Source organism: Pituophis catenifer, unplaced genomic scaffold (assembly GCF_029215685.1).
Source record: "Pituophis catenifer annectens isolate HBS135680 unplaced genomic scaffold, rPitCat1.0.hap2 SCAF_1, whole genome shotgun sequence".
Taxonomy (NCBI): Eukaryota; Metazoa; Chordata; class Lepidosauria; order Squamata; family Colubridae; genus Pituophis; species Pituophis catenifer.
Window position 1 is genome coordinate 336,517,585 of NW_027256881.1, and position 15,440 is coordinate 336,533,024.

Here is a 15,440-nt window from a genome sequence, read left to right on the forward strand (position 1 = left end):
TGTAAAAACAATCTCTCACCTAGAGAATACTATCTCAGTTAAAAGTTTTACGTAGCCAGATTTAAGTGGTATCTTCAAGTGCTTGGTATTGAGGACAGATAAGATCCAAACAATGAGTGTATAAGCATAATTTAAATATTTTATGAAACCATAATTTACTTAAGTGTAGTTTCTTGAGTAAGCCATATCTGGCTGAATTCACGTACCATAATAAGCAATAACAATTCACTTGGTTTTGATTTAATTGTTTATAAACTCAATGATGTCATCAAGATTTTGCTCAGAGCCACCTTTGGTAAATACTGACCTTAATTTAGTTACAGCACAAATTTTGAATCCATCGCTGATGGAACTCTGGTGGAAGAGTTGATTCAACTGGAATCAAATCAAATTAAATCCTATTAAGCTTAAATCTACATTTTTAAATCTCTTGTTGTTTGGTGCACAATAAGTCACTTATACTATGAAAGTTCAGTTATGAAAGAGGTGAGTACCAGAGGTGGGTTTCAGCAGGTTCTGACCAGTTCTGGAAAACTGGTAGTGGAAATTTTGAGTAGTTCGGAGAACCGGTACTAAAAATTCTGACTGGCCTCATCCCTATCTATTCTCTACCTCCCAAGTCCCAGCTGATCGGGAGGAAATGGGGATTTTGCAGTATATTTCCCTTGGATTGGGGAAGGAATGGAGATTTTACAGTATCCTTCCCCTATAGTGGGTGAGAACGGAGATTTTACAGTATCTTCCCCCTGCCATGCCCACCAATCTACGCCCACCAAGCCACACCCACAGAACTGGTAGTAAAAATTTTTGAAACCCACCACTGGTGAGTACCCAAAACAGATCTGAGAACAAACTATTCTAGAAGAACTACACTAAAGTTGTTTAATAACTAAGTGTTGTATTTTATGATTTAGGATTAATGTATTTTTATGATGACTATGATCATGATTTATCACTTATACCTTTTATGTACAATGAGAGTTTATGCACCAAAGACAAATTCCTTGTGTGTCCAATCACACTTGGCCAATAAAATTCTATTCTATTCTATTCTATTCTATTCTATTCTATTCTATTCTATTCTATTCTATTCTATTCTATTCTATTCTATTCTACCTTGATTCATTGGATTCAGGTCAGTGGTGAAATCCAATTTTTTACCTACCGGTTCTGTGGGCGTGGCTTGGTGGGCGTGGCAGGGGAAGGATACTGCAAAATTTCCATTCCTACCCCACTCCAGGGGAAGGATATTGAAAAATCTTCATTCCCACCCCACTCTGGGGCCAGCCAGAGGTGACATTTACTGGTTCTCCAAATTACTCAAAATTTCCGCTACCAGTTCTCCGAACTGCTAAAAATTTCCGCTACCGGTTCGCCAGAACCTGTAGAACCTGCTGGATTTCACCTCTGATTCAGATACAAAATTTTCACTCTGATTCTATCATTAAATGGAGTAAGATCTGTCCAACTGAGATCATCCCAAAGGTGCTTTTTTCAGGAGGCATCTGGACTTTCTTGTTGTTCTTTGAAAATGTTTCGTTTCTTATCCAAGGAAAAGAAGAAAGTACAGTTGCCTCCTGAAAAAAGCACCTTTAGAACATCCATGACCTGGATGACCGAGAACCTCCACAGATATGTCTAATTGAGAGTTTGCCCATTAAATCAAGATGTAACTATTACATTGAGATTATTACTACCAGTACAAATAATCAATTTACATCAATGATGTATTTAGACACATGAGGCAGATTGATAAAGTGATATGTTTGAATTTAATAGACCTTTAGATTTAATGGACATTCTTTTCCTGAACTACTTTATTATTATTATAAAGTTGTAGGTATGCCAGTTTGTGGAAGGAATGGATGCAAATTAGGAAAATTAATTCAAAAACATCTTACAAAAAGAGGGAATTAGAGAATGTGAGAGAGACTTGCAATGGCATTACTTCATGGTAGTTCCCTATCATGTTTCCATTCAAGGTTTGCAGTAGAGGACTTCTAAGTGAAAATCCTCACCTCGTTACTGATGGAACCCATCAATTGCTTATATTCTGGTGATAATGGATTTGTATTGGTCAAGTTGTTGTTGATAATTTTGAAACCAAGCTCATAGCCTACTAAATCTGGAGCTGAATCAGTTGTAGATGGTGAATATCCTAGAGGGAAACAAGAAGCGATCTGCTATTTTTTCTTTTTCTTTCTTTTCCCACTTTACTATCAAGCAAAATTCAAAGCAGTCATCGTCATGGCTGCTGACTTGATTATAATTTTTATTATGAATTTTGGTTATAACAGTAAAATCTAGTACAAAGTGAATTTAATGAAAAAAAAAGAATACAGAAAAGCAAAAAGTGTTTAGAAAACGAAAAAAGAGAAAAAAGAAAAGTAAGAATATAATGAAGAAAGAGAAAATAAATGTATGAAGAAGTGATTTTCAACCTTTATAACAATATGTTTAAACAAATTCTTCACCCCCTAATAAAGTTACTTTTTAATAAGAATTTTATTAAGGATCAAAAAACTAACACAAACTAATAAAGAGTAAAAAAGCAAAGAAAGAGAAAAGCAAGTGTGAAAAAGAAAAAAGTTTCTAATTTTCTTGGCAGCAAATATAAGTACAGTTACAAAATTGTATCTTACTCTCTATTACAAAAAAGTACACTTTTTATTATCAATTTTTTTCTAATCAAAATCACAAATCATAAATGCATTTTTTCTGTTTAATGCAAAAAGTATAGAAGGAATTTCCAGTCAGCCACAAATGTAGATGTTGGGTTTTTTCCTGATCAAAGAAGTTGATTTAGCCATCTTCATTATTCCACCATCTTCACCATCTTTTCCTCTATTGCGGCTAGAGCTGAACTGTTCCACTTTGGAGCATATAATAATCTTGCTGCAGATATCATACATAAATCAAAGTTCCATGGCTTTTTTCTAGTTGCCTGTCCATTGGTCCCAAAAGGAAAGTCGCTGGTTTCAGTTTTAACCTTTACAATCTTCTTTATGTACAGTATGTATTTGCATCCAGCCTTTTTTATTTTTTTACATGTCCACCAAAACATGATTAAAATGTCCCTTCACATTTTCATGTTGTTCCTTCACATTTCCAGCAAATATTCAAAGTGCCTTTATACAATCTAAACAGTTTTTCTGCTGACAGATAGCAATGTACATCATTTTACAAAAATTCTCATTGAGATTACAACCTAATCTAAATTTCAGCCTTTTAGCCACATATTTTCCCATTGAACCATTTGTATATTGTAGCCAAAAACTTTAGCCCATTTTATCATATATTCTTTCATGTGTTCTTTTTCTGAAGTTTCATCAGACATTTATTTATACATCTTAGCAATAACATGTTCATCATTAATAGTACATAGTTATATTTCAAACTCAGTCTCATATTGTTGAAAACCATAAAATCTTTTATCCACTAAAACTTTCTGTTAAGTGTACATAAGAAAAACATTTAACAAGAATATTTTGTTCTCAAATCTTTTCTTGATTTTATTTTACAATCCCCTTGTGAAAAATTTAGTACATCACAATAAATAAACCTCTCATTTCTCTTCTATAAAATGCTTCTTGCATTGAGAGCCAAAAAGGTGTTTTCAGGCAGAATCTATATTTTATTCCACATTCCACATAAATAAATCTTTATTTATTCCACATTCTAAAGAATAGCCCATCTGACATGAGTTCTAAAGTCTACATTCACTTAGCAACATCTTCTTTTATCTGCTCTCTTAATTTTACAAATCTTTCATCCATTCTTTCTTCAAAATCATCAATTTTTTTCCCATCTGATAAAATCTATCATTTCTGAAGAAAAGTTTGAAAGTACACACCATGCAATCATTTTTAATTGCTTGACACATTAGGCCAGGTCCATACTAACCATGAAAGGGTATTTCAAGATTATGACTATTTCTATAAAGTACAGCAAGCAATTTCAATGTTCTAAGGAATTCTGCATAAAATTTATGTGAGGTGATAATCCTCTTTGGGTAGAAATTATTTGCTCTCTAATAGAATAACAATAGCTCAATATAAAGTGTCCATCTAGCCCAATGTTTACTTGTAGAAGGTCCTGGGGCATCAGCAGACAAAAGTAAATTTAGAACAGTTACCAGCTCTGGACTACAAAATTCCAAATGACCATGAGGTGTCAATAAGCACTGCTGCCATCTAGTGTTCATCCAGATTTTTGTAACCCAAATCCGGTAGACAGAAAAAAAATTGTAGCCCACTGGTATCTCTTCTTGCTGTCATTGAGACACATCGCCATTTAAGTTCGATAATGTTGGTCAGAACTAATTCAGTGCTGAACAGCCTCAAACGTTTTTAGTCACGAAAGCAAAATTATGCTTCTTACCATTAACAAAAAGGCTGTTTGGATCCAGGTTGTACCTCCCCATCTTGGTGAAATGGTTGGTTTCATTTATGAATTTCTGATATATATTGATTGGATCGAAAGGGGGGGCTGTAGCAGCTTTACGATAGCAGCACACACTGTCTACTCCAGTGTACTTCCTCTGATTTACAGATCTGAGAAGGAAAAGATCCAAATAAAAATATATTCACGAGAGGTGTACAGATCATGGAACTGCCTGGCAATCTGAAGTATAAAATGATTATACTTCAGTTCAATTTCAGTTCTATTGTATTTCAGCAACCTATATCCTTGATTCTTTTCTTGACACTGTTTTGTATCATTTTTTCTTCCCGCCGGTTAGTTTGCCCCTGTTTATTTTCAAACTCATTTCAAACAAACATTGAAGCAAAGAAATTGTTCGGATGAAAATGAGGGACTCAAGTTTTTTAGAAATTAGAATGGGGATAATAGTGACGTTGAAAAATGGAACTGAAATAAATCATGGGTTTTCTCAAATGTGACAAGATGTTGTGAGAGATCTATATTAGAATCCATTAATCCCCATAGTAAGGCATTTACGGATCACTAAAAAATTTCCAACCCATATTGCTTACCTTAATGTTGATAAACGACAGTTGATCAAATCAGGACCAATGTCGCTCTTTTTCAATATATCTCCTAACTAGGTATAAAGAAAAAAACTATGTAATTATTGCCAATAGTAAAACACTATTGCTGACTATATTATGAAAGTCCTATGTGGAAGACTTATTGGACTAATTGGTCTTCTTACCAACTTATCGAAGAATCGTTGTGTTGTGCTGAAAATCCTTGATGTGGGATTAGCCATTTCTGACCTATAGATCAAATTGGTCGCAGTGAAGTTGACCGTAAAGCATTCAGTTGCCGCTGGAAGTTTGGAGGTGGGAGAAAGAGCTGGAAGAGATACAGTGAATTTCAGATATGGAAATCAGAGTTGATAGCATATAATCAGTCCATCAACACTATTTTGTATTTTGCACTTCCTGTCATGAACACAGGGGGTTCAGTGATGCATAACAGAAGTTTAAGCATATGCTTTTCACAGTTTGAAAGTAACTGTTATTCTCACTCTATTGTGGGTCCAGAAAAGGACAAAAAGGAAGATCAGGGGCTGGAAACCAAATTGTGCAAAAGAAAGATTGATGGATTAAACCTGGAGAACAGAGGATTGAGCAGGACTATGGTAGCACTATTCAAGAATATAAAAGAGTACTTTGCAGAAGGGCATGGCCACCCCAGACCACCCCAACGATGCCCTTGAAGTGATGTCCCAGTGCCTGGAGGCCGTGCGGATCTGGATGGGGAGGAATAGGCTCAGGCTCAACCCATCCAAGACCGAGTGGCTGTGGTTTCCGACGTCCCGATATAGTCAGTTGGTGCCATCACTGACTATTGGGGGCGAATCATTGGCCCCCACGGAGAGGGCTCGCAACTTGGGCGTCCTCCTGGATTCACGGCTGTCTTTAGAAGAGCACTTGACGGCCGTGACCGGGAGGATTTTTCATCAGGTTCGCCTGATTCGCCAGTTGCGTCCCTTTCTGGATCGGGACTCGTTACGCACGGTCACTCATGCCCTTGTCACCTCCCACCTGGACTATTGCAACGCTCTCTACATGGGGCTCCCCTTGAGGAGCACCCGGAGGCTCCAACTGGCGCAGAGTGCGGCCGCGCGGGTGGTAATGGGAGCGACATGGCGTTCCCATGTAACACCTCTCCTGCGTGAGCTGCACTGGCTCCCGGTGGTCTTCCGGGTGCGCTTCAAGGTTTTGGTTACCACCTTTAAAGCGCTCCATGGCTTAGGACCTGGGTACTTGCGGGACCGCCTACTACCACCAATAGTCTCCCACCGGCCGGTACGCTCCCATAGAGAGGGGCTCCTCCGGGTGCCATCGGCCAAACAATGCCGACTGGCGGCCCCCAGGGGGAGAGCCTTCTCTGTGGGGGCACCTACTATCTGGAACGAGCTCCCCCCAGAGATACGGAGGATCCCGGATCTGCGCACCTTCCGCCGTGCTTTAAAGACCTTATTATTTCACCAGGCGGGCCTGGCCTAATTTTCTCCCTCTTTTATAAAAGATTTTTAATTTTTAAATATCTTTTAGTATTTTATACATTCAATTTTAAAATTGGTTTTAAAAAGTTTGGGGTTTTAAATTTGTCGGGGCCAAAATTATTTAATTTGATTTTATTCTACTTTTAAATTTTGTATGTATGTGTTTTATTGTTTGGCTGTGCACTGTCCTGAGTCCTTCGGGAGTAGGGCGGTATAGAAATCAAATAAAATCAAATAAATAAAATAAATAAAGTCCCAAGGTGCGGAATAAATTCACAAGGCCATTTCTTGTTCAGTGTTACAGAATAGTTTCTAATGGTCATAATCAGAGTTGGAATATCAGAAATCAGTATCCACTCTCTGTTTGAAGAGCTCTATTGAACACACCACTTTGGAAAGTGACATGGTATACCAGTTGAAACCTTTTACTATCTGGAAATTTTTCTAATATTGAACCTGCTCCTACATCCCTGTGGTCTCCACCTATCACATGTGGCAAAAGCCTCTAGAGCAGTGATGGCTAATCTTTTCCAGGCCAATTGCCCAAAGCGCGTGAATTCACATGTGTGCACCTGAACCAAAATGCAATGTGAGTGCGGCCCCTGCACATGCCCCCTGCCCCTGTGCATGTGCATGCTCCCCCCACACACACCCCTGGGTGCCCTGCTGAACCCCCACAATGCAATGCGCATATGGCCCCTGCACATGCCCGTGCCCCGTGCATACACATGCCCCCCCATGCGTAGCAGAGACCTGACGACCAGCTGGCCAGCGAGAGGCATACGCGCATGAGCAGTGGAGCTGAACTGGGGCAACGGCACACATGCCCAGAGAGAGGGCGCTGCATGCCACCTGTGGCACGCGTGCCATAGGTTCGCCATCACAGCTCTAGAGCATATTGCTTTACTTGCTCTGCAATCAGTATATTTGGGACAAGGTTAGACATTTTAGATTGTACACCACAGTTGGAGTCCATGGCTCATGATACTTCTGTAATGTGTACTTACTGGTCTGAGGTGGTGCTTCATGATAATCTGAAATGGAAAGAGAATTGCAAAAATGGAAAGAGAGTCACAAAAGAAGGCACAAGAACACACTAAAATGGGAAATCTTTCTCAAGCTCTCCACCAAGAGAAAAATAAGATATGATAAATTTTTCTTACACACTTCCAATTATTCCGGGTCAACAAATCTCAGATAGTTGGGTTTTCAAATAATCCGGAAGGTCACCAAATAGTAGCAGCCTTTAGTTTTAGTAGGCCACTGTGAACTAACTCTATATAAAGTGTCCACCTAGTGGTTGCTTGTAAGAAGGTCCTGGGACAACTTCAGAGGAAAATCATCCAGAAGAACAGAGGCAGCAAGCCTTGACAGAAAAGCTCCAAATAAGTATGAAGTGTTAGTAAACACTGCTTTCATGTACTGGTCATCTAGATTTTAGTAGTGCAAATTTGGTATACCTGAAGAAAGTCTTGCAGCCCTCTAGCATCTCTCCAAGGGGTCACAGAGAGAATTGCAAAAATGAAAGGACAGTCACAAAAGAAGGCACAAGAGCACACTAAAATGGGAAGTCTCTCTCAAGTTCTCCAACATGACAAAAATAAGATACGATAAATTCCTCCTACACACTTGTAGCCCTCTGGCATCTCTCCAATGTATCTCAGAGAGAAACTATCATTTAAGTTACATAACATTGGTCAGAACCGATTCAGTTCCAGCCAACCTGATAACCTCTTTGGTCTTCTTCTTACCGTTAACAAAAAGGCTGTTTGGGTCCAAGCTGTACCTCTCCATTTTGGTGAAACTGTTGGTCTCATTTCTGAATTTATGATATATGTTTACTCGATCAAAAGGGGGAGCAGAAGCGGTTTTACGGTAGCAGCAGACACTGTTTACTCTGGTGTTCTTGCCCTCATTCACGGGTCTGAGAATGAAAAGACACAACTTAAGATATATTCAGAGAAGCTGTAGAAAACTCCACAGAGGTAAGGTCACACTTGGGTCTACCTGGCAGGCCAAAAAATAAAAGGTGAGGACTTCCAGTTCAGACTTAATACAGGTCTTCTGTATTATTGCAACCTTGACTATTTTGTTGACAGTGATTTGTTCCATAAGCGTGGCACCTCACAGTTTCCTTCCCCCTGGTTTAACTATTCAGGACCCCCTCTGGGTATTTCCTAGGTGATTTCATTCTTGAATGGCTCCCTACATTAGAGGGACACAGTTCTACCACCCTCTTTTTGGAGTTTTTCTGTCAGTACTCATGTTTCCTCAAATATAAGACCCGGTCTTATACTTTTTTGCCACCAAAAAAGGCACTAGGTCTTATTTTCAGGGGGTCTAGTTACACCTCGTGGTGACGGCACCAACAGCCTCACCCAGCAGGAGTCTGCTGCAGGCCTACTTCTGCAACCACTTGCCACCGGTCACATGTGTTGCCCCTGGCCTCCGTTTTCCTGTTATCGGCTGCAGAGGGCTTTCCAGAAGGCCTCTGATGGTGAAACGTGGGCCGAGGGCAACACATGTCAATCCGGACTTCGCTTCTCAGCTGTGGAGGGCTTTCCGAAGGCCTCTGATGGCAGAACGGAGGCCGGGGGTGTCATGTGCGAGTGGTGGCAAGCGCCCATAGAAGTAGTGGGCCGGCATGGCAGGTGTTGGGGTGTGCGAGGCCTGGCAAGTAGGGCAGGTCCACCCCCCCATCCCCACCTTAGCTTACTTTTTACCATTGCGCCTTGCCCCACCCCCTGCACCCTGGAGTGGGCAGGGAGCTTAATTATGGCTTATTTTGGGGGGCAGGTCTTAAATTGGGCACACATGTAAAAATCAAGCTAGGACTTACTTTTGGGGTAGGTCATATTTTTTGGGAAACACGGTATGTTTAATCTGGTGTTTCATTTTAACTTCCACTTCAAACCTTATTGTGGGAAGGAGTGGATGAAGCTAACCGTAGTGCCTCTAGCTAAGTGCTAGGAACTGAATTTTGAAACAAAGAAATCGTTTGGGATGAAAATGTGGAAGGGAGCCTTTTAGAGATTTGTATATCAATGTGATTTGTTACAGACTGGAACTGAAATAGTTTGCTCAAATATCACTAAATGTTGTGATAAGTCATCCCTATATCAGGGCATTTAGATATCACAGAAAAAATCTCCATTCCCTTTACTTACCTTAATGTTGATAAACTACAGTTGATCAAATCAGGACCAATCTTGCTGGCCTTCAATATCTGTCCCAGCTAGGTTTAAAGGAAAAACTATGTATTTATTACTGGTAGTAAAATACTATTGCTGACTATTTTATGAAAATCTTATGTGGAAAACAACTGGGGTAAGCATGCATTTGTCTCCTCACCAATTTACTGAAGACTCTTTGTGTTGAGATGTAGAGCTTTGACTTGGGATTACTCATTTGTTGCCGATAGATCAAATTATTTGTAGTGAAGTTGAGTGTAAAGCATTCAGTTGCCACTGGAGGTTTGGAAGTGGGAGAAACAGCTGGAAGAGAAATAATGGATCTCAGATAGGGAAACCAGAATTGATGATATATAATCTATCCATCAACCTCTGTTTCGTATCTTGCAGTTCCTGTCATGAACACAGGGTTCAGTGGTGCATTACAGAAGTTTAAGAACAAGCATATGCTTTTCACAGTTTGAAATTAACTATTATTCTTGATCTGTTGTGGGTCCAGAAAAGGGCAAGAAGGACGAGCAGGGACAGGAAACCAAATTATGCAATAGAATATTGATAGATTAATCCTGGAGAACAGAGAATCCTGAGCAGGACCCTTTACATTTCAAGAATGTAAAGGGGTATAATTATACAGAAGGGCATGACCAAGATGCACAATAAATTCACAAGTAAGATTCTTGTTCAGTGTTACAGAATAATTTCTAACGGTCATAGTTAAAGATGGAATATCAGAAATCAGTATCCACTCTCTTTTTGAAAATCTCTATTGAATGCACCACTTTGGGAATTGACATGATACACTGGTTGACACCTTTTACTGTCTGGAAAATCCTACATCCCTGTGGTTTCCACACATCGGTTGTGGCAAAAGCCTCTGGGGCATACTGCTATACTTGCCCTGCAATGGGTATATTTGGGACAAGGTTGGATGTTTTAGATTGTGTACCACAGTTGGAATCTATGGCTCAAGAAACTTCTATAAAGGTGTACTTACTGGTCTGAGGTGATGCTTCATGATAATCTGAAATGGAAAGAGAGTTGCAAAAATGGAAAGAGAGTCACAAAAGAAGGCACAAGAAGACACTGATATGGGAAATCGCTCTCAAACTCCCCACCATAAGAAAAAGAAGCTACAATAAATTCCTCCTACTTCCAAGTATTCCGTGACAATGAATCTCAAATAATAGGACTGTGAATAGGAATTGTAATAGGATTGTGAAGGTCCCCAAATAGCAGCAGTTTTTGTTTAACTAGGCCACTGTAAACTAAAGTGTCCACCTAGACCAATGATTACTTGTAGGAAGGTCCTGGGACAGCGTCAGGGAAAAATAATCCAGATCAACAGAGCTGAGGTATTTATTAATAAACACTGCTGTCATGTTCTGGTCATCTAGATTTTTGTACCCCAAATTTGGTACAGCTAATGGGAGTCTTGCAGCCCTCTAGCCTCTCTCCATGGTGACCCAGACAGGAACTATCACTGAAGTTACATAACATTGGTCAGAACCGATTCAGTGCTGGCCAACCTCATACTCTGTTAGTCATGTAAGCAATATCTGCTTCTTACCTTTTACAAAAAGACTGTCTGGGTCCAGGTTGTACCTCTCCATCTTGGTGAAACCATTGGTCTCATTTATGAATTTACGATATATATTCACTCGATCAAAAGGGGCAGCAGTAGCGGTTTTACGGTAGCAGCAGACGCTGTCTACTCCGGTGTTCTTGCCCTCATTCACGGGTCTGAGAATGAAAACACACAACTTAAGATATATTCCAAGAAGCTATAGAGGACAGTTGTTAGAATGCAGTATTGAAGGCTACTTCTGCTGATTGCCGGCTGACTGTAATTTGGCAGTTCGAATCTCACCAGGCTCAAGGTTGACTCAGCCTTCCATCCTTCTGAGGTGGGTAAAATAAGGACCCAAATTGTTGGGGGCAATAGCAGGGGTGAAATCCAGCAGGTTCTGACAGGTTCTGAAGAACCGGTAGCAGAAATTTTGAGCAGTTCGGAGAACTGGTAGCGGAAATTTAGAGTAGTTCGGAGAACTGGCAAATACCACCTCTTGCTGGCCCCAAAGTGGAGTGGGAATGGGGATTTTGCAATATCCTTCCCCCAGGAGGGGGGTGAGAATAGGGATTTTGCAATATCCTTCCCCCAGGAGTGGGGAGGGGATGGAGATTTTGCAGTATCCTTCCGGTGCCACGCCCACCAAGCCACACCACGCCCACCAAGCCATGCCCACAGAACCGGTAGTAAAAAAAATTGGATTTCCCCACTAGGCAATAGGCTGACTCAGTAAACTGCTTAGAGAGGGCTGTAAAGCACTGTGAAGCCGTATATAAGTCTAAGTGGTATTGCTTTCACAGAGGTAAGTTCGCACTTGGATCTACCTGGAAGATTGAAATGTAAAAGGTGACGTCTGCCAGATCAGACTTAATACAGATCTGCTGAATTATTGCGACCTCGATTCTTTTGTTGACACTGGTTTGTTCCATGAGTATGCCACCTCACATTTTTCCTCTCCCTGATTTAACTATTCAGGATCCCCTCTGGGTATTTCCTAGCTGATTTCATTCTTGAATGGCTACCTACATTATAGAGACACAATTCTATCACCCTCTTTTTGGAGTTTTGCCATCAGTATCTTTAATCTGGTATTATTAGATACTAAATTCCACCTCAAATCTAATTTTGGGAAGGCATGAAGGAATCTAACCAGGGCACCTCCAGTACAGTGATAGGAACTGAATATTGAAGCAAAGAAATGATTGGGGATAAAAATGCAGGAAGGAGACCTTTAGAAAATTCTATATCAATGTGATATGTTATAGACTGGAACTGAAACAAATTATGGGTTCTGTCAGATATGAGTCCATTTTAGAATCATTTCCTCCCCATAACAGGACATTCATGTGTCACAAAAAAAATCTCCATCTCATATTACTTACCTTAATGTTGATAAATTACAGTTGATCAAATCAGGACCAATCTTGCTGGCCTTCAATATCTGCTCCATCTAGGTTTAAAGGAAAAACTATGTATTTAGTGCTGGTAGTAAAATACTATTGCTGACTATTTTATGAAAATCTTATGTGGAAGAGCTATTGTGGTATGCATGCATTCATCTCCTCACCAATTTACTGAAGACTCTTTGTGTTGAGGTGAAGAGCTTTGACTTGGGAATACTCATCTGTTGCCGATAGATCAAATTCTTTGTAGTGAAGTTGACTGTAAAGCATTCAGTTGCCACTGGAGGTTTGGAAGTAGGAGAAACAGCTGGAAGGGAAATAATGGATCTCACATATGGAAGCCAGAATTGATGGTGTATATCTATCCATCAACCTTTGTTTTGTATCTAGCAGTTTCTGTCATGAACACAGGGGGTTCAGTGGTGCATTACAGAAGTTTAAGAACAAGCATATGCTTTTCACAGTTTGAAATTAACTGTTATTCTTGATCTGTTGTGGATCCAGAAAAGGGCAAGAAGGACGAGCAGGGGCAGGAAACCAAGTTGTGCAATACAAAATTGATGGGTTAGCCGGTTCGGACTAGATCACCCAATCTGGTAGCGATGGCGGTGGGTGGTTCGGAGAACCGGTAGCAAAAATCCTTGCCCAACTCTCCCCATGCCAAGCTGAGCCACGCAATCATGAGAGGCTTTTTTTTAATTTTTAAAAGCATTTTTTCTACAACCTCTTCGGCCGAAAAATGCTTTTAAAAGTTTTTTTAAAAAAGCCTCTGACGATCGTGCGGCTCACCTCTTAAGGTTGTAGAAAAAATGCTTTTAAAAGTAAAAAAAAAGTTGGCCATGCCCACCCAGTCACATTACACCCCCCCCCCCCCACCAAGCCATGCCCACAGAATCAGTAGTAACAAATTTTACATTTCACCACTGGGTTAAGCCTTGAAAACAGAGGCCTAAGCAGCATTATGGTAGAATATTTCAAGAATGTAAACAGAAGGGCATGGCCTGTTGTGTAAATTACCAAGATGAACAATAAATTCACAAGCCAGATTCTTGTTCAGTGTTACAGAAAAAATCCTATTGGTCATAATTGGAGACGGAATATCAGAAATCAGTATCCACTCTATTTCAAGATCCCTATTGAATACACCATTTTGGGAAGTGAGATGGCACACTGATTGAAACCTTTTACAGACTGAAAAATCTAATATTCAACCTGCTCCTACATCCCTGTGTTCTCCTCCCATGGCTTTTGGCAAAAGCCTCTAGGGCATACTGCTTTACTTGTTCTGCAATTGGTACATGTGGGACAAGGTGGACATTTTATATTAGATACCACAATTGAGGTCCATGGCTGAAGAAACTTCTGTGACATGTACTTACTGGTCTGAGGTGATGTTTCATGATAATCTGAAATGGAAAGAGTTACAAAAATGGAAAGAGAGTCACAAAAGAAGGCACAAGAAGACACTGATATGGGAAATCGCTGTCAAACTCCCCACCATAAGAAAAAGAAGCTACAAGAAATTCCTCCTACTTCCAAGTATTCCGTGACAATGAATCTCAAATAATAGGACTGTGAATAGGAATTGTAATAGGATTGTGAAGGTCCCCAAATAGCAGCAGTTTTTGTTTAACTAGGCCACTGTAAACTAAAGTGTACACCTAGTCCAATGATTACTTGTAGGAAGGTCCTGGGACAGCGTCAGGGAAAAATAATCCAGAACAACAGAGCTGAGGTATTTATTAATAAACACTGCTGTCATGTTCTGGTCATCTAGATTTTTGTACCCCAAATTTGGTACAGCTAATGGGAGTCTTGCAGCCCTCTAGCATTTCTCAATGATGACACAGTCAGGAACTATCACTGAAGTTACATAACATTGGTCAGAACCGATTCAGTGCTGGCCAACCTCATACTCTGTTTAGTCATGAAAGCAATATCTGCTTCTTACCATTTACAAAAAGGCTGTCTGGGTCCAAGTTGTATCTCTCCATGTTGGTGAAACCATTGGTCTCATTTATGAATTTATGATATATGTTCACTCGATCAAAAGGGGCAGCAGTTTTACGGTAGCAGCAGACGCTGTCTACTCCGGTGTTCTTGCCCTCATTCACAGGTCTGAGAATGAAAACACACAACTTGAGATATACTCAGAGAAGCTGTATAGGATTTAGGATGATTTCACATAGGTAATCTTGCACTTGGACCTACCTGGCAGGCCTAAAAGTAAAAAGTGAAGTATTCCAGTTCAGAATTAATACAGGTTTGCTGAATTATTGCAACCTTGATCATTTTGTTGACACTGGTATGCTACCTCATATTTTTCTTCCCCCGGTTCAACTATTCAGGATCCCCTCTGGGTATTTCCTAGCTGACTTCATTCTTGAGTGGCTCCATGTATTACAGGGGCACAATTCTATCACCTTCTTTTTGGAGTTTTGCCGTCAGTATTTTTAATCTGTTCTTCTTAAATTTTAAATTCCACTACAAACCTGATTTTGAGAAGGCATGGAGGAATCTAACCAGGGCGCCTCCAGTACAGTGATAGCAACTGAATATTAAAGCAAAAAAATGATTTGGGATAAAAATGCAGGAAGGAGTCTTTTAGAGATTTCTATATCAATGTTTCAGTTCACAGACTGGAACTGAAACAAGGGCCTGGTGGCTCAGCAGACTAAAAGCATTGTGATTAACACCAGCTGTCTGCAATTACTGTAAATTCGAATCTCACTAGGCTCAAGGTTGACTCAGCCTTCCATCCTTTCTAAGGTAGGTAAAATGAGGACCCAGTTTGTGGGGGTAAT

The 15,440-nt window shown here is 40.1% G+C and overlaps 1 protein-coding gene across 1 annotated transcript in view; it reads right to left on the reverse strand.

Moving 5' to 3' along the window:
- LOC139311957 (pneumococcal serine-rich repeat protein-like) overlaps nt 1-15,440 on the reverse strand; it is a 59,757-nt gene that overhangs the window by 3,530 nt on the left and 40,787 nt on the right. The window contains exons 24-35 of the mRNA XM_070936483.1: nt 14,588-14,754; nt 14,016-14,042; nt 12,809-12,943; nt 10,661-10,687; nt 9,827-9,969; nt 8,854-9,047; nt 8,227-8,399; nt 7,483-7,509; nt 5,174-5,316; nt 4,995-5,062; nt 4,381-4,553; nt 2,019-2,158 (exon numbers count right to left, since the gene is read on the reverse strand). Coding sequence (XP_070792584.1) covers nt 2,019-2,158; nt 4,381-4,553; nt 4,995-5,062; nt 5,174-5,316; nt 7,483-7,509; nt 8,227-8,399; nt 8,854-9,047; nt 9,827-9,969; nt 10,661-10,687; nt 12,809-12,943; nt 14,016-14,042; nt 14,588-14,754 — 1,417 coding nt within the window. The remainder of the gene's footprint in view (nt 1-2,018; nt 2,159-4,380; nt 4,554-4,994; nt 5,063-5,173; nt 5,317-7,482; nt 7,510-8,226; nt 8,400-8,853; nt 9,048-9,826; nt 9,970-10,660; nt 10,688-12,808; nt 12,944-14,015; nt 14,043-14,587; nt 14,755-15,440) is intronic.